General features: G+C 37.3%; 3 protein-coding genes across 6 annotated transcripts in view; 1 reads left to right on the top strand and 2 right to left on the bottom strand.

The window, feature by feature from the left end:
- Positions 1-12,751, bottom strand: part of snx19a (sorting nexin 19a) — a 35,184-nt gene extending 22,433 nt beyond the window's left edge. The window contains exons 1-9 of one of the 4 annotated variants that reach the window (XM_077240818.1): positions 12,730-12,751; positions 5,905-7,466; positions 5,594-5,726; positions 4,594-4,694; positions 4,379-4,495; positions 4,143-4,231; positions 3,955-4,048; positions 1,897-2,041; positions 1,488-1,611 (exon numbers count right to left, since the gene is read on the bottom strand). In XM_077240818.1, the coding sequence (XP_077096933.1) occupies positions 1,488-1,611; positions 1,897-2,041; positions 3,955-4,048; positions 4,143-4,231; positions 4,379-4,495; positions 4,594-4,694; positions 5,594-5,726; positions 5,905-7,449 (2,348 nt within the window). In that variant the 5' untranslated portion in view covers positions 7,450-7,466; positions 12,730-12,751. Of the gene's footprint in view, positions 1-1,487; positions 1,612-1,896; positions 2,042-3,954; positions 4,049-4,142; positions 4,232-4,378; positions 4,496-4,593; positions 4,695-5,593; positions 5,727-5,904; positions 7,467-8,535; positions 8,753-12,729 lie in introns of those variants that run through there. The other 3 variants (XM_077240816.1, XM_077240819.1, XM_077240817.1) reach the window with 3 other exon arrangements.
- Positions 8,897-10,479, bottom strand: gig2o (grass carp reovirus (GCRV)-induced gene 2o). Its single transcript, XM_077240840.1, has 2 exons — positions 10,330-10,479; positions 8,897-10,226 (listed from the first exon to the last, which is right to left on the bottom strand). Exons 1-2 carry the CDS (start codon positions 10,398-10,400, stop codon positions 9,563-9,565), a joined length of 735 nt encoding a protein of 244 aa, XP_077096955.1. The 5' UTR covers positions 10,401-10,479; the 3' UTR covers positions 8,897-9,562.
- LOC143748705 (POU class 2 homeobox associating-factor 2) lies at positions 9,664-17,852 on the top strand. The gene is made up of 5 exons (XM_077240839.1): positions 9,664-11,320; positions 13,686-13,786; positions 14,904-14,946; positions 15,079-15,386; positions 17,061-17,852. The coding sequence occupies exons 1-5, from the start codon at positions 11,308-11,310 to the stop codon at positions 17,475-17,477; spliced, it is 882 nt and encodes a 293-aa protein (XP_077096954.1). The 5' UTR covers positions 9,664-11,307; the 3' UTR covers positions 17,478-17,852.
- Positions 17,853-17,964: the final 112 nt, after the last annotated feature.

Genomic DNA, 17,964 nt, shown 5'->3' with positions numbered 1-17,964 from the left:
TATTATGCTTTTATACTTGTTAATCCAATAAACATCCTTTCTCTGGCTACAAGGAGAGAAAGAAACAAAGCATTTTGATCCAATGTAGCTCAGAAAAGTTCAGAAAGCACTGATGGACGATATTTCACTGTGCGTGCAACAAATATTAGTGCTGGCATGAGGAGTAATGTACTCTGGGGAAGTGAGTGACAGCACATTCTGTAAAAATGCTGTAATCCTCGCGAGGAAGACATAAGCTCACAGGAAGTGTGAACACACACTCATGCATTGTTATGATTCTTCCTTTTCGAGTAAAAAATGCTATCAAGTTCAACAGGGGATCATAAAATGCAGATTCCCAGCTCTGCCAGCTGGGAATCTTTAGTCTCAGGCGATTTACTCATCTATTCTCGTTGGGCCATTGAGTGCAAAAGGTTTTAAAGTCACCTCCCATTTATCAAACATTTCATAGAACCATTTGTGTACTTTGTTAAGCATGTGTAGACCAGATAATAATCTGTTACCCAGCTGAGATTATTGCCTTATCTACAATAAATAACGATCATTAAACTAAAGGACTCATTAATCTTGGGACCATACGGCAAACCAGACACAGTGGCCTGTGTGGTCTTTTCACAATATGCTGGGTTTTTTTCGCCATCACTTCTTTAACTGCTTATGACAGCTTACATATGTCTGGCCCACACAAATGACGCAAGGCTCTTGAACCAGATGCAATCCTGTTGAATAGCTCGCTGGCCAATTATCAGCCAGCCCTGCTGCGTCCAATCACCCTCCTGTGCTTCGCCCCTCTATTACTTCTAATTGGGTGGAGCGCAGCACATGCACGAGAAGCTCTGCTTTCCATGCTTCTAAGAATTTTTTTCCCATTCAAAGTCTGATGAGGACTTACCCAGAGGAATGAATGGATAACCATTAATGATCAGCCCTGCCCCAAAAAAATGCTTTGCGTGATTTCAAACATACTTTGAACACTCTGCTGTTCTTTAGTGTTTTTTGTTCTCATAGATCAGTTAAGTCAGGGTCTTGTGAAAAACAAATCAGCTAGAAAAGGCATTATATAGCATATCATACCAAGTGACCACATCGTTGCTTTAAACGGACTTGTCTCCAAAGCCAGCATGATGGAATACCACAATAATCTCAGGTTCATAGCTAATGATTTTGCTTAGGGTCAATAACAAACTCTAATGTGCTTTAATGAACAAATACACATATTACTCAAGGGTAACAATAAACATCATGGCCAGCAAAGTGATTACTGGATAATTAGTGGTTTGATCATTGTGTTTACATACACACAGGGTAGATTATAAAGGATACACCACAAAAATGAGCATTCAAATTCAGAACTGTCAGCACCGATTACCTTATGGGCAGTGCGCCGACATATAGCGCCGTTGCACTTCGGGCGAGCTGAGTTCGAGTCCTATCATAATAAATCTTTTTTGTTTTTACAAATTTAGAGTTGTCAAACCTGTACTCACCTTTCAATAAAAGTGCCAAAGAGCATTCTAATGGTTTTCTGGATGTTTTCTGTACACAGCCAGCTCCACTGGTCCTTCATCAGCAAACACAAGATATTCAGAGCAATATCTGCCAGGGCAGTGTCTGCGTCATCACAAACATCAAAATTTGGCAGTGTAAAGGTAGGGTTAGAATTTAAATTGTATCAGATAAATGATCTCAAATAAAATAATTAAAGCTACAACTCGCTCTCAATCAGCTCTCATTCATCAACAATATACTGCCATCTCCTGTTTGATAGGGTGTACAAAATTCCTCACGGTTGTCTTTTAAATTAAAGTTAATTTTCACCTTATCCTACACAATTCTAATGTGCATGAGAATAAAATAGAAAAAAGTTTTCAAGCTCTTCTTTTGAAGTTGATTTACCTGCTCCTCTTCCTCTCTTTTCAACAGGTCTCTGCTCTCTCATGTGTCTTCCTCCAGCAAAATGACTCCTGACACCACCATCCACCAGCTTTTCCTGTTCCTCCACAAACCCCTCCAGATCTGACAGCGAGAAACCTTGAAGAACCTACAGAAAGGGATGAAGCACGTGGAGATCGTCAAGAGGCAGAGAACCTCACCTGGTCTCTCAACAACAGTTCAATAACGAAGAAAGCCCAGCAGCCTCTCTACTTTCTACAAAGGCTGAAGAAAGCCCATCTCCTACCCCCCATCCTCACCACATTTTACAGAGGGATCTGACCATCTCAGATCGCAAGAACCTGCAGCAGATATTGAGGACAGCTGAGAAGATCATCAGGTCTTTCTTCCCTCCATCACAAACATTTACACCACATGTTGTATAGGCAAAGCTATCTGTATTGCAAACGACCCCTCACACCAACTCTTCACCCTCCTACTGTCTGGCAGAAGGTACAGAAGCATACCGTGAAGGCCCTCACAGTAAGATTGCGTGACAGTTTCTTCCCCAAAGCCATCAGCCTGACAACTACACTCCCACACATCCATCCACATTTACTTAGTCAATCTCTGAACATAAACTCGCAAACTTTGCGCATTTGCTCATTCAAAAACTCCCCACTACTGTGCCCTGTTCTATGTAAAATATGTACTGTCGGTTTTTGTCTTATATAGCACCATGGTCCTGAAGGAACACTGTTTCGTTTTACTGTTTACAGGCTGTATAGAGCTCAAATGATAATAAAGCCAACTATTGGGAGTACCTAATCAGGGTTCAGGAGTACTTGATTTTGCTTTTGCTTTGCTAAACCTATAAAACAAACTAAAATAATAAACAAAATATATATACTGCTGTAAAATAATGAAGGATGGTTATAATTAATTACAACTAATCTCATGATTTTCTTTTTCAGAGAATGCCATAAAACATTAATTTCCTATTTAAGGAAATCCAGGAAATTATGGGGTCCCACTTTATATTAAGTGGCTTTAAGTATTATGCACTAACATTGAAAAATAAGTACAATGTACTTATTGTGTTGATGTTGTATTGTAAACCAATTTACCTGCTATTGAGGTGTGATACGGGTAAGGTTAGGGTCAGGTGTGGTGGTATGGGTAGGTTTAGGGTCAACAGTGTAATTACAAATGTAATTACATACATTAATTATATCTGTAATTACATGCAGGTATTTTTAAAATATAAGTACAATGTAAAAACATGTATGTACACAATAAGTCCATTGAATCAAATGATTAGTTTCAATGTAAGTACATAGTACTTAGAGCCACTTAATATAAAGTGGGACCAATTATGGAAATAAAGGAACACATTTAAGGTTTGATGTAGATTAAAGACAGAAATGCACAACATGACTTTTCCAGAATTTCGGCACAATTTGCAGTGTAGTTGCTGAAACTGCGCGCCAGTCGGCAGATTTCGTCCAGTCGAAACCTGTTGACAGATTTTTGTAGACAGATTTCGAAAGTTGACAGATTTTGCAGAAAATCTGTGTAGTGTATGATGGGCACAAACTCTGTTTTTAGCTTTGGACTATGAATCCATCCAGTCAGAAGATATAAAACATGTGTAATATTGTGAGACCTGTATTGTTTATTATTTGTCATGCTTCTCCTAGCAACTAGGTGCAGGTTTCTGCATGAGTTTGTTGTGTTCAGAACAACCTAAAAAAGTATTGTAGTGTGTGATCATAAGTCATATAGTGTATGATGCCCAAATTTTCTTTTGTAACCATTTACAATGTCGGCAGGTGTATGATGTCTAGTGTTTTAAAATCTGTTCAGCTTTAAAAAGTTGTGTTGTATATCCCAGGCTTAAGCTGTACTGAGCCTTACTGATGGGTACATAAGACAAAAAAGGTTGAGAAACATTGCAATAAGTAAAACCCCTGCCCTACTCAATATAACTAATCAATATTTTTTATTTGTTTATGTGAAAGTTGCATGGACAGATTATGAATAACTTTTTATGTGGCATTGTATATGATATGAAGAACTCACTAAGCAGCGTTCACTGAAAGAGTATGTCACTTTAGGCTGGAGGCTTGGGACATTAAGAGTAGGAGCTATTTTACTGGAGAATCTCAGACGAGGCCTGAAATATGAAAGGACAGTTTGTGGAATTAAAAACAAGAGAATTATTTATTTGCATGCTTGACATATGTTATCTAAGTCTCATATATTCTCACTTTCTTTGTGGGTCTCCTTCCTCTGTGGGGCTCTGAGGCTCTGGGCGTGGAAACGCCGTCTTCAGGGTGTCTACTATGTTCTCAACCATCTGTTTATAAGGAAAACATATCATACAGACAGAGAGACAGACAAGCAAAATCAAACAGCAATGTCACAATAAAAGTTAAAAAAGAAAGAAGTCTTTTCTAAACATTAAAAGGAGTCAAAAGTATATCTTGTTTCAGGACAGAGTTACCTTGTCTATGCGTGAACTCGACGGCTTCTTCTGGAAAGCTGCTGTGGCATTAGTGTTGAGGGCAAGGAACTCACGCACTTCCTCACTGCTAGCTGCCTCTGGGATGGTGCACAGTTTCTGCAGGAGTGGAAAAAGGTGTGAGAGACTAAGTCCAGGGTTTTGCATAAAACATTTCATTTGCCCGAAACGTTTTATTAGTGAAAGGAAATTCTTACCCTGAGGAATGATTCCAGTTGGCTTCTCCTGGCTTCCACTTTTTCTATGTCCAGGTTGCTGAAGGGAAGGTCTGGGAAAAGTTTCTTTGGACCTTTGACATCTTAATGTGAACACATATTTTAATATGATGCCGAGATGATGCACCGAACTGCCAACATGACATCTTTAGTTAGGAATATTTATAGTTATAGTTACTTCTTAGTACAGCATATATAGATATTAATTTTTTTACATTAACAAGATGTATAAGTTTAAATGGTTTGAGACTTCAGGGTACTGCCCCGTTGACAAACTAAAGGTAAAAAAAAAAAAAGAATACCTTTAGCAACAATTTCAACCAATGTACACTATGTTCAAAAGTTTGAGGTTGGTAAGATTATTTTATGTTTTTGAAGGAAGTATTTTATGGTCACCAAGGTTGCATTTATGTGATAAATACAGTACAACCTAATACAGTACAAATCGCAATATTGTGAAATATCATCACAATTTAAAAAAATTTTCTATTTGAACATATTTAAAATGTAATTTATTCCTGTGATGGCAAAGCTGAATTTACAGCTGCAATTACTCCAGTCTTCAGTTACACATGATCCTTCAGAAATCAAATTCTAATTTGCTGATTTTTTATTGCTCAAAAAACAATGCAACAATGTTGAATGCAGTTGTGCTGCTTAATATTTGTGGAAACATTTTTTCAGGATAATTTAATGAATAAAAAGTTTTTGTTTTTTTAAAGCATTTGAAATAGTGAAGACCTTTACATTGTTAATCTGTCACTTTTGAGCAATGTAATGCATCCTTGTTAAAAAAAAAAAAAAATTATTTCTGTTTATATCTTACTGACCCCAAACTTATGAACAGATTATTATTTATTATGTATATTACTTTTTACTATGCAACTCTGACAATATCTACTAATTAGGTCTGGGACTATAAAGTCTTACGTATTTATATTAATTTTTAATGTGTGAATCGAATACATTTAAAATGTCTTACTTTTGATCACTTTCTTGAGATCTGGCCTTTCCTCCAAACGGTTCTGCAGATTGAGGAACTCAGTGTAGCGCCGGTTCACCATATGATACGTGACAGGCTGATCAGAGCTATCTGAATCTGAAGCAGTTTCAAACTACAAACACAAGACACAATGAATCAATACTGAATTAGTAAAAAGGGGAAAGCAGCCTAAAAACATTGCTTTTCATGAAATCCATTTTTCCAACAGATTCCAAACCAAATTTAACAACAACAAAAAAAGTATGTCTGTATTTAACATGACATGTTTCATGCATGTATGAGAATCTCACCTTTACAGTGTAAAGAGTATAAGGATGAGTGCTGTTGCTTCTTTGCTCTTTGGCTGTGATGGTCCCAACGATTTGCAAGTTCTGAATAGATACCGGTCCTTCTAGATTCCCCAAGTTTTCAAAAACTAATAAGTCCAGGCCAAGGCTTCTGGGGATGGAGTTTGATGTGTTAGTCAGTGGTCGGACCAGAGAATCTTCCACTGTACTCTCCAGTGATGAAGGAGGCTCTGAAACAATGTTTTGCCTGAAACACTTCCCCAAAATACCCAATGTGTCTTCCTCCAGACAAACCAGCCCGCAAAAGTCTGAAGGAGAGATGCAGTCACAGAAGTCCTCAGCATCGGAGTCTGTTCGTTTCAAAGACTCACTAGATATCTTCCTCTCATCCGAAGAGGGTGATTCCAGGTCACAGTCTGTGTGTCTATAGAGGCGGCTAGTGCGGTACGGAGATCTAAGAAGTTCAGCTGTATTTTGGACCATTCTTTCTGGAAAAAGTATGCCAGAACTTCTCCTCCTATGTACATTTTCATCAGAGGACCACTGACTCTGGAAACTTGTTTCAGAGGAATCACGGAGGGGGGCTGTGGATACAGACCAAGCTGTCTGCATGCTGGAGGTTTCAGGACAGTCGAAAGTAACCGGGGAGTCATAATCCCAGAAGCTTCTTTGGGAATCGTCCAGGTCTGTTGGAGGTGTTTGCTGTGGACTTGTTTCTTCTGTGACGATGGACTGATTGAACACATCTACAATGGTCTGGTTTAACCAATCTGGACTGGATATTCTTGCCACAAGGGGCAAAAGAACATTACATGTGATGAGCTCTCCCACCATGTAGCAGCCTGTTCGTGTTTCCAAGTGAGGTTTGGGAATAAGGATGTGCATGAGGAAATCTACCAGCACTCTGGAGTAGCAGAGCTGGTTAGCTGGTCCAGTCAGGGCAGGATGAGGCAAATCAGCTCTACTGTACAACCTCCATAGTTTTTGTGAGTTTGAAAGCGATTGGTCGGACTCTTCTTGCAGTGTTCGTTGAAGTTCCCTGGCTTGACTGAAGCTCTGCAAATGGCGTCCACAAAGCTCAAGAACCCTCTGGGCCAGAGCTCTCTGGTCCACCTGCCTCGCCCTCCTCTTCAGTTCAGCGGCTGCCTCCAACATAATGTCCCTCACCTCCTGTTCAAACTCGTCCCCTTCTTTAGAAACAGAACTGCAGTACCAGGATGACACAAAGTCCCGCACAGCCTTGTCAACAGCACTTTGGATCTCCCAGTCCAATCTTTGTTCACTTTCTGATGCAGTGTGAACTTGAGGGGACTCACCCAGGGGCAGGAAGTGCTCCAAATGAAGGAGGCTGTTGGCATCCAAAGCGACACGAGATCCCAGCCACCCAGCCAGCACTACCAACAGACTGGTGAAGATGCACAGCAGCCACACATTCACAAGAAGATGGAACAGAACTAACCATGTAATCAGAACTACAACTCCAAGAATGCTCCTCTGTCCCAGTAACTCAGAGAGACTCCATTGATTTGGATTGGCAACACCAGGCATTTTGTCACAAGTCAAAGCTATTAAATTGAAAAGGGATAAACAGACTGTCAAATAAATAAATTATAATAACAATATATTTGCTATAATAGCAAATATAACTGATACAAAAAAATAGAAATTAAAAATGTTACATCTCAACACGAAGGGTAGGCAAGATTGTTCTTTAGGCAAACATTTATGTGGCCAGATAAACGTGAACCGTTTTCTTAAAAAAAAAAAAGTTCCTTGTTTTGCCATTAACTACATAATTACCTGTCACCGGCCCACAGGTGGGCCCAAAGCCTTACATATTTAAAACAGTAATATCATATACTAAACCTAAACTAATTGACAAACCATATATCATTTGAAGAGTTACAATCTCTAGTTTTCATATTTGGCGATTGATTTTCGAAATAAATTACAGAGGAGACGTAATTTATCAATTTGCAACAAGAATATGTACTCCTAAGCCATACTCCTAAGGCCTGTTCAGACCTTTATTTTGAAATAGCGATGAACATGAAAAATCATAAAAGAATGGTAGAAACCTCAGTTTGATTTCATGCCAAGAGTTCAAAGGATTTTAAATATAATGAAAAAAATAATAGATTCACCATTTGTGATGTGGCAGCAAACTATAGCCTAGGTTGAATTCATATCAAAATCTGACTTCATAAATTGTATGACAAATGTGGAAATATATGGTTCAGATAACTCAAACCACATGGAAATGGAGGCGCCCTTATATGGGCAGTAACGGAGTCTGGTTGTCCCCTAGTGAAAATGTTTGTTTCTGCGCCGAAACAAATTATTACTGAAAGCTAATTTTTTTAGATATGAACCTAAAATTTGAAACACAGCTTGTTCAGATTTACATTTTCATAAACTCAAACTTCTAACTTTTTTTCTGTTTCACCTTCCTAACTTATTTCACTTCTACAAAAATCTACCAAATATCTTCTTTAAAACAAGGCCAATCTTACGTCTATATTCCAAAGCATTCTCGAATTGCAACCATTTCAATTCGAAATGTGCATTTTCATGTCTAATCCAAAAAAAGGGGGGGGGGGGTGACACTTAAGGGGTTAAAGCAGAAAAACTCACCATAATAACATTTGGAGAAAACTTACTGTTTCAGAGAGGCTGTGTGCAGACTGAGCAGGTCACAGTTCCTGATCATTAAACTATCTCCGTGACCACATTGTTTATCGTCATGTAGATGTGCCCAAAAGCTGTCTATGAGATGGTCAGTATAACAATATTGTCATTAAATTTTTTGTTTGCCTTGCATGTCGTTGCTATCGACGTTTGCAGTCTGTCTAATCTACTTTACTGTGATTGGATTAACATCTAACAAACTGTCCACCCCAGACTTGACAACAGTCATTAAAACCCGACTGAACGGCGCCCTCTTACTGCAGCAGCTGTGAAGTTCAACAACAAAAATACTTTCAGATCAGAATTATATTCCAAAGACAAAATTATAGATTCAGTTTATTTTTAAGAAATACAATATTTTCTAAAACATTTGAAATGTTAAATATTTGTAGACAAATTGCCAGAATTAAATGATTGATTTTGATCAAATCATAGCTGTAACAATTAATAGGATATAAGATTATTAAACATTTACAAATCCTTTATAAGAAATGTACAATATGATATTAGATATAAAGTATCTATAGTCTAGTTTTTATATTTAAATAGGCTATATAGGCCTATGATATTTTGTTCGTTTTTTAAAAAAGCAACAAAGGCCTATCTACGGTCTAAAAATCATTATTAGAAAAATTGGCCTATAAAATTTATATCTTAAACAAATAGCCTAGATAAATAAACAATAAATAGGCTTATGTTTAGAATGGAGGCTAAATTAGCATATTGCATTATTTAACTAATCAATTCATCAAAATAACGTAAAATACAAGCCTAATGAAACTTTTAATGATAAATGAAACTTTTATTTATAAAGGCCTAAATATGATTAGGCTACAGAAGGTTAGGCCTAAAAGACAACAAAAAAAATGACAAACTCATAGGCCTTATATGGATACAACCTAAAATACAGATGTCAAAAAATCAAGGAGGTCTGGGAACACTTTCATAATCTGAAGTTAGCCTTGATGACATTTCAGATTAAGTCTCTTTCGCTGAACTTTCTGCTTTTGCACAAGTGTTTTCCCTGAAAAGAGCAGATTTGTTTCTTGCACTCCCAGCACGGCTGAATATCATGGTCTTCATCAGAAGTGTCGCGATGACAAAGATCGCAGTCTGAGCCGTTGTTTTTCAGTTTACTGCGAACCAGCCGTCGAAGCCCCTTGCGTTTATCGTTATCCACACAGCACGCCACGTCGATCACCTCGATGCGACTGGGGTCCCACACGCAGTCCTCCTCGCGACCGGACTTGATGGTGGAGATTTTGCTGTTTGGCGGAACCCACGCGCAGTCGTACCCGTTGCTGTGCCACGATTTCTGGAGAGGATGACTATCACAGTCTATTTTCTTCACTTTTCCTACACGCACCCGCAGTTTGAAAACGACTTTGTCGTTGACGTCAGTATTGAGTGGGTAACACTTGGCTTTATCAATGTTACGACTGACATAAACCCCAGGGCCCAGCAAACCATTTTTAGAGGGAACAAACCCTGTATTAATGATAGCCGTGGCGTTGTTCAAATGTGCGCCGTGAAACATTGTGTATACACGGCCTGACTTCGGTTCCTGGTTCTCGGACAGAGACTTACTGCGGTCTTTAACAGCTTTCCAGCCACAAAAAGACACTTCTCTCTCCATTCTAAGATTGAATACGTAGATTGAATTAGTATTTGGAACCACTAAAACAGTCGTTTATGTTTAAAATCCACGGAAAACATCATTAAAGGGGAAAATGTGCTCACCTTCTCCAAGATCGTAGATGCACCCGATAACTTTTTACTTTCGATTTCGTTACTTGCAAAATAAAAACCATGGCGAGATTCCAAAACCTTTAGTTGTCATTCCCATGACAGCGTTATATTTTAAAATAGGCATATAGGTTATTATATAAAGTAGGCTAAATTGTTTTTATATAGGTGGCCTACTGTCCCAGCAGCATTTGCCTTTGATGCACTGTAAAAAAAATTTTTTTTAAATCTATCTATTTAATTCTATTTATATCCGTAACATATAGGCCTTATATTTGTTTCCATCCAATAACTTGACACTTAAAGTTGTGTAAATTAGTTGAGCTCGTAACACTTTGGTTTTGCTTAAAAATTTAAGACAACAATTAGCCTAGTTTAAAAAAACTTATATTCTTTAAGTTTTAGTGGGTTTATTTTTATTTTTTTACTGTGATCACAACATTAATCATCCATTAATGGGTTTTAAACCTATATAGTCCTTACATATCCACCAGGTTACCCCATAAAATCTCCTAAAAAAATTAATAAAGTTTTTTGGGCTTCTCAATGAAAAACAGATTCATATAAGTTTAAATTATGTATATTTCCCTTGTCTTCATCTTTTGTGTTCAATAGACCTATAATTACTTTTCGCTTTTTTCTTTATAATTTTCCTCGCTATCATATTCAGCTTTTAATGTCACACTCTCAACAGTGCAGCCTTAATAGTGTACTCTGATCTACAGTAGATGCAAATTATTAAGAAACGTCTCCAAGCCAGTTATTTGCATTTAACCAAATGATGAAGGCTTCGCAAGCGAAAGCATGTGAAGGGTATGAATAGAGGTGCGTGAGCTTGACCATAAGCTACACTGTATGTCTATACTTTGGGTTTTAAATCTTCTTTCTTCCTTTGATATAATGAACGTGGTATGAGTTCTGCTGGAATAGAATCAAAATTGAAGACGTGAGAAACCTGGCAGCACTAAAATTATGATGGAGACAGGTGAGAGTTTGTGAAAAGTATTTTTGTATTTTTATTAATTTCATTCGATGTTTAATTTGTAACGCATTATTGATGGGGCTTTACGTCTATATTAAATGAGTTGTATTACAAATGTATGTCGACAATTTTATATTGTAGATATAAGGCATAACATAAAGAACCTGGCTTGACCCTGTTTTAGAACTTAAAAAATAAGTCTGCAAAATCTGTGTAGTAACTGAAACGTGAAAATGAAGTGCTTTGAAATACGGGCTCTAGTTGTGATAGACGTAATTACTTGTCTGGACCTCGGCGGGGGGTTTGGGACTAAGAATGGTTTTAGAATTTGTGCGATAGGTTAAAAGTGTCTGTTATCTATACATGGTGACTATATCAGATGCCTCAAAATAGTAAATATATACCTAAATATAGTCGTATCTCCTATCAAAAGGGCAATATTTCAGACCCCTCTTTTCTCTTTCTATGTCAAGTAGCCTACCGCATTATGACTGTTAACGGGTGGATTATGACATCAGGCTATGGCTGTGCGTGCACACCCTAGACCACAGATGGGACAGGTGAATGTCAGAGAGAGAGAGAGAGAGAGAGAGAGAGAGAGAGAGAGAGAGAGAGAGAGAGAGAGAGAGAGAGAGAGAGATGATACGAGTCTATTGAAAACTGATATTGTCCGTAAAGAACATAAAAGAACTGACGTGAAATTCCACTTCTAAACGAGAAAACAGTTTGCCTATAAGGATCTAAATTTGAAACCTAACGATGTAAAAGTCTAGTAATAGGCTACTTTATGTTAATTTTTTTGTATAACAATAAGTATTTTGCAATGAATTTTCCTCATGCATAGGTGTGCAAGATGGTATAGGTTAAACAGAGATTTACAGCTGGAGATCTCAATTCCTCAATATGCACATACCTGCAAAGCTTAGTTTTGTTGTTTTCTATTGAAACTGAAGAACATGACTGGACAGTATTTGAATAGAGTTGAATCTCCAGTCACCAGGAGATGAACTCCAACATAACATTAATATTCTGATAAAATTATAGTGTAAAATTAGTGCATAAAATGTCTTTGACTCACAATTCTGTTTCTACCTCTAAACCATGTCATCTCTCATCAACATAGAAAAAGCATAAGGCCATGATGAACCAATTTCTTAACTAGTAATACCACAAGTAGGGACTTATAAGAAATGCAGTCTGTTTAAAACAAGTTCATATATAACACATTTTATAGATCTTATTTGCATGAATATTTTATTTCAACAGCTGCTCAGCAATAAAACCCATCAGCATTCATTCACAGACCAATTCAGAGTCAGTCCAACTTTTTAATTATTTTAAAATAAAATAAAAATGGTATAGAAACAATTAAAAATACTTAAAGTGCTGAATAAATAATTAGGTTTGCTTACTGAAGACATGTACCAGGTTCCAAGTAGTAGTAAGAGTTACTGAGGAACAGAATGGTTGCGTATGGTCAGGTATAACACTTCATGATTCGTCAATGATTTTAGCGATATAACTAAATAATAATTTATCAACTATTCAAATAACAAGGACCGGCTGTGAATGGTATAAAGTAAACAGCAATTTTTTTTTACAGAGTCTGCAAAAAAAAACAAAAAAAACACTACAATGTCAAATGGCTGTGAAACTTTGAAAGCCTGTGAACACTGGGAAATTACGCAAAAGATACTTAAAGCAACCCATTGTGAATGCAGAATGTATTTAATTTTTTTTATTTCTCTTTATGATTTATTCTATCGATACATATATGCCCATGTGAAAAAAAAGACTTGTAAATATCCAAAACAAAGCAACAACAGCCTAACAGTGTGGATATTAACAAGTCTTTTTTGTGATAAAACAAAGCACTATATCTATTGATAAAATAAACCTTAAAATAAAAAATAAATAAATTCTGCATTCACAATAAGGTTTGTATAATTTCTCAGTGTCCACTGGCTGAACAATAATAAACAATAACTAATTTCACAGTCATATGATAATATTGTTTTTTTTTTTTTTTGCGGTCTCTTCTAAAAAACGATCACTGTTAGGCTATTGTTGCTTTGTTGAACTGTAAAGTCACTGCTCTGAAATGTAAAGTCACTATCCATGTGGAAAGCTTTTGGAAAATACTTTATTTGCATGTCTATTATGAAGGTTCATTTAAATACATGTAGTAATTTTTTTCTTTACATTAATTCATGACAGGTTACTCCAGAAACATCAGATTAACAAGGGGATTTATGCAACTTTTTTGCTTTGCTAGTGTTTTATTTATGCTTCATTTTCTGTTTCTTAATGCCAGATACTTATTAAAAAAAGACATAAACACTGTAAATATATTTCTTTCTCCCCACAGAGTATTCCAAGAGAGTATACCAAGGTGTCAGAGTCAAGCACACGGTCAAAGATCTTCTTGCAGAGAAGCGATTGCGACAAACAAATGCACCCCGATACAGTGTAAGTTAGCCATCATTCTCACAGTCTTGTTGTCTGATGTTCTTATATCCATAAGTGTGTTACTCTCTATTTTGTCTATACAGTATCAAAGAAATCATTGACAATATACAAACACACAGAAGTATGAAGTGTAAGATATCTCTTACACAACAACAGTTTTCAGCATCATTGCTAGTCATGTCCTTGTTACTTTTAAGAGATAAATATCAGGCACACCTGCCAAAATCAGATCTACCTTCCTGAAAGGGGACAGACAGGCATTGTTACAGTAGACGGTTAAACCTAAGCCTTAACCAAGTAATTACTGGGGGATTTGCTAACAAAATACAAAAGAACAGACAGTCCTTGTGCTCAAGTGAACTCCTGCTGCAAGTTGTTGTCTGCTCTTGTGTCCTTTACTGAAACCAATGGACCAGTCGGTTCATGCAAATGCCTCAGACGGGGTGGTTGGCCTCAACATATATCTGAACAATGGTCTAGCAAAGATACCCATTACATATTCTACAAGTTAAATAAAAAGCACTCATAAAATATATGAAAATAAACTATAAGAATTCCCTTTATAGAATACTGTTGAAAAGGGCCTCTATGTATGGCATGTATTGACAGCAAGTCTCTAACAAAGAACGATATCTATACTAAACAAATTAACTTAATTCCACTGTGTACTTCCGCGGCACGTCGCGGAGTCAACTGGGACATGATCCCAGTCATCCCATGATTTCTTTAGATCCTTGTGGCAAAATCTCATGAGAAGAGTACACACTCCACCGGAGGCAAGTGTACACACAGAGAGCAAGGGGGGGGAGCACTGTTGTGACACTGGCAAATCATATTCAAATATCCTCCCGCATGATTTGCCTGGCTTTCAACAGAACAAGCACAAAAACTTGAGCCTTCCTGTCTTTTTCTCCATATTCTCACTGGCTGCAAGTCAGGCAAAATACAAAGCAGCCCAATGGGGGTTCTGCGTCTCTCTCTTTGCCTTTATATTGTAGGGGGATTCATGTGTTTTCATTACACGCTGTCTTCTTAAGTGAGAAATGAGAAACACACACACATAGACACAACTGTGTTAGTGTCAATGACAATGACTCTCTAATATTTTTGTTTTCAGACGAGCAGCAGTTCCTCTCAGCCAGCTTTTGTGCCAATGTCCGGTGAGTCCGTCTGGTAAAGCTAAACCACAGCTAGATCTAATTAGATCTGTTCAGATCTAACAGGTGTCCTCAGTGAGAGGCTAATTCATCTTGAATCATGGAGTTAACTGAATTTCCTGCTTCCTCTTGCAGGGTCACACGTGCTTCCTGGTTACTACAGTATGCGAAGATCCTTCCTCCCAGACTCTGACCTCTGCCATCCCATGAAGCAGTTCTCATCACCAGACACTTACTCTTCAGCACTGGGAAGCAAGGCCTTTTCTTACGACCACCCCTCCACTTACCCTTCCTTCATTGACAGCTACTACACTCCTGATTCATATGGAGATTACAGAGGGCCAACGTCCTATACCACCAGCGGAGGGTCACTGTTTCCACCATCTACACTACCAACACTACTACCAAGTCTGTCTGGAGAGTCTTCGTCACACTTGCTCTTGGTATACACACTTCCTACAGCTGATATTATTTGGGTCATAGATGTATAAGTGTGTCCTAAAGAAAAACACTAATTTTACTCCTTTAGATGAGAGCACAATGGTTGCATATATGTACTCTGTGTTCAAGTTTCATGTGGTTTTAAAAAAGGTTTATAGCCCTTTCAAGAAAAAATTCAATTCAGTAACTCTATAAACGTCCATTAAGTCAAAAGCAAAAACATTATTATCAAGCTAATTTTTAAATATATTTTTCAGGGAATTTTTTATTTATTTTTAAATATCATGAATTTAATAATTAATCTGTGAATATAATTTATGAATATGATACATTTTGGGTGAAGATTTGGATCAGTAAGGAATAATACTTTTATTCAGCAAGGGCATTAAATTGACCAAAAACATTTATAATGTTACAAAAGATTTCTATTTCCAATAAATGCTGTTCTTTTGAACATTCTGTTAATCAAATAATTCTGAAATAAAATGTATCAGGATTTCCACAAAAATGCTAAGCAGCTCAACAATTTTTAACCTGGATAATAATAGGAAATGTTTCTTGAGCAGCAAAATCAGCATATTAGAATGATTTCTGAAGGATCATGTGATTCTGAAGACTGGAGTAATGATGCTGACAGTTAAGCTTTGATGTTACAGGAATAAGTTGCATTTTAAAATGTATTGCAATAGAAAAGATATTTTAAATTGTAATAATATTTCAGAGTATTACAGATTTTACTGGATTTTCTATCAAATAAATCTTGATAGATTCTATCTTGGTGAGAATAAGAGACTTCTTTCAAAACATTGAAATATCTCAAACGTCAAACTTTTAAACAGTAGTGTACAACCTGACATAATAATAGCCTTGTCATAAAAAGACAGAATTAAGAAAAGGTTGCACAACATGATTTTGTGGACAAACGGTTAATCAAATATTAATAAAAAAAAAAGATAAAAAAAAGATTATGCCAAAGTTTTTCTTTTCAAGCATTTTATTCTTTTAATTAGGCTTTTCTTCTTCATTATGATATCACCCTTACATTTTTGACACACACACACACAAATATATATTTATATCTCAAAATGAATTTTAATACAGAAATGTATTTTTGAAAGATTAACATAGGACAAAAAAAACGATTGTCAAGTCATTGTCCCATTTTCTAACCATAATAATGAAAATATTAATAAGCAATGTTGTTTTTTCAATAAGGTGTTGCATTATTTGTTTGTTTTACGGTCAGTCATGGCCTTATGGTAAGAGAGTTGGACTGGTGACGCAAAGGTTGCTGGTTCGATTCCAGTACCGGCAGGAATATGACTGAGGTGTCCTCGAGCAAGGCACCTAACCCCTAATCGCTCCCCGGGCGCCACTTAAGGCTGCCCGCTGCTCCGGGTGTGTGTATCCACGTTGCAGTGTGTGTGTGTTCACTACTCTGCTCCTAATGTGTGTGCACTTACTTGGATGGGTAAAATGCAGAGGTCAAATTCCAAGTATGGGTTGCCATCACGTGTCACTTTCACGTTCACTTTCACTTTTACTGTATTTATTGTTTTGTATCTTGTCTGTATTTCTCTATTTTATCTCAATTCCCTGTTTTTGTAGCACTTTGGGAATGTGAAAAGTGCATTATAATTAAAATTAATTGTTATAATTATTTCTGTATGCTGCAGAGAGACCCTTGGGATCAGCCATCAGAGGACCCAGTCAGTCAGTCAGAAGTCATATGTCCTGAGGATCCAGTCCCTGTGGCAGACTCACCATCTCTGGGAGGGCCTGACTCTGGCGGTTCCTCTCCATACCGTCTATCCTCGGGGCGCAGCGGGAGCTCCATGCCATCCAGCTCTCAGCCTTATACTCTACAACCCTTGGAAGATGTCCCGTACCCAGCAGCATCCTACACCTCTGCCTCCAGCTACTCCTGCCCACCGTACATGGTGACACCTGGAGATCTGGCTGTGGTGAAGATGACAGCCGTAACCTCAGAGGAGACTAGTGGTGGAGTGGTGTCTCTCAGTGACACTACATCATGGGCTAAAGATGATGGAACTGGCTCCTGGATGTCATATGAGACTAGGAGGGCTTTTTGAGAGGCTTAAATGACAATACAGAAACTGTGGACTAATCATTTGCACTTACACAGCCTCTCTATTCTTATACAGAAGGAGATTATATACATCCATCATAAAGATGACCTCCTCAAGAAATGATGATCACAATTTATAAACTGTTCATATTGCGTAAGGATACAACAAAAACATGTGCTAATAGTTTAGTTAATTCAGGATTTAATTATGCATTTTACATGTCCAAGCCTTTTAGAATGAATTAGAAGCAGTGCTCGTTTCCCCCCCTCTTTCCCACATTTATAATTCGCAAATAATACCAATGAACACTTAAAGACAACGATGTTAGACTTTTGTCAGGAATGCCATTATATAAAAATAAACATGTTTTGGCTTAAAGAAGGTGTGTTGTCTTTACAGAATAGAACAGAACAGCTGTTCTAAGAAACTTACCTCTCGACATGAATAGCCTACTGTAGTTAGGACGCCACTACGTTGTTAAGTGAAGGCC

The sequence above is a fragment of the Siphateles boraxobius genome, unplaced genomic scaffold, assembly GCF_051911475.1.
Source record: "Siphateles boraxobius isolate OS27281-9 unplaced genomic scaffold, OSU_SipBor_1 24, whole genome shotgun sequence".
In the NCBI taxonomy this organism is placed as follows: Eukaryota; Metazoa; Chordata; class Actinopteri; order Cypriniformes; family Leuciscidae; genus Siphateles; species Siphateles boraxobius.
This window is presented reverse-complemented; position numbering and strand designations above follow the sequence as displayed.

Coding starts and splice junctions, on each gene's coding strand:
- LOC143748705 (XM_077240839.1), top strand. Junction 13,787..14,903: donor CAAATGCACCCCGATACAGT/GTAAGTTAGCCA, acceptor TTTTGTTTTCAG/ACGAGCAGCAGTTCCTCTCA. Junction 14,947..15,078: donor AGCTTTTGTGCCAATGTCCG/GTGAGTCCGTCT, acceptor TTCCTCTTGCAG/GGTCACACGTGCTTCCTGGT.
- gig2o (XM_077240840.1), bottom strand. CDS start 10,400: ATGGTTTTTATTTTGCAAGTAACGAAATCGAAAGTAAAAAGTTATCGG. Junction 10,227..10,329: donor CATCTACGATCTTGGAGAAG/GTGAGCACATTT, acceptor ATTCAATCTTAG/AATGGAGAGAGAAGTGTCTT.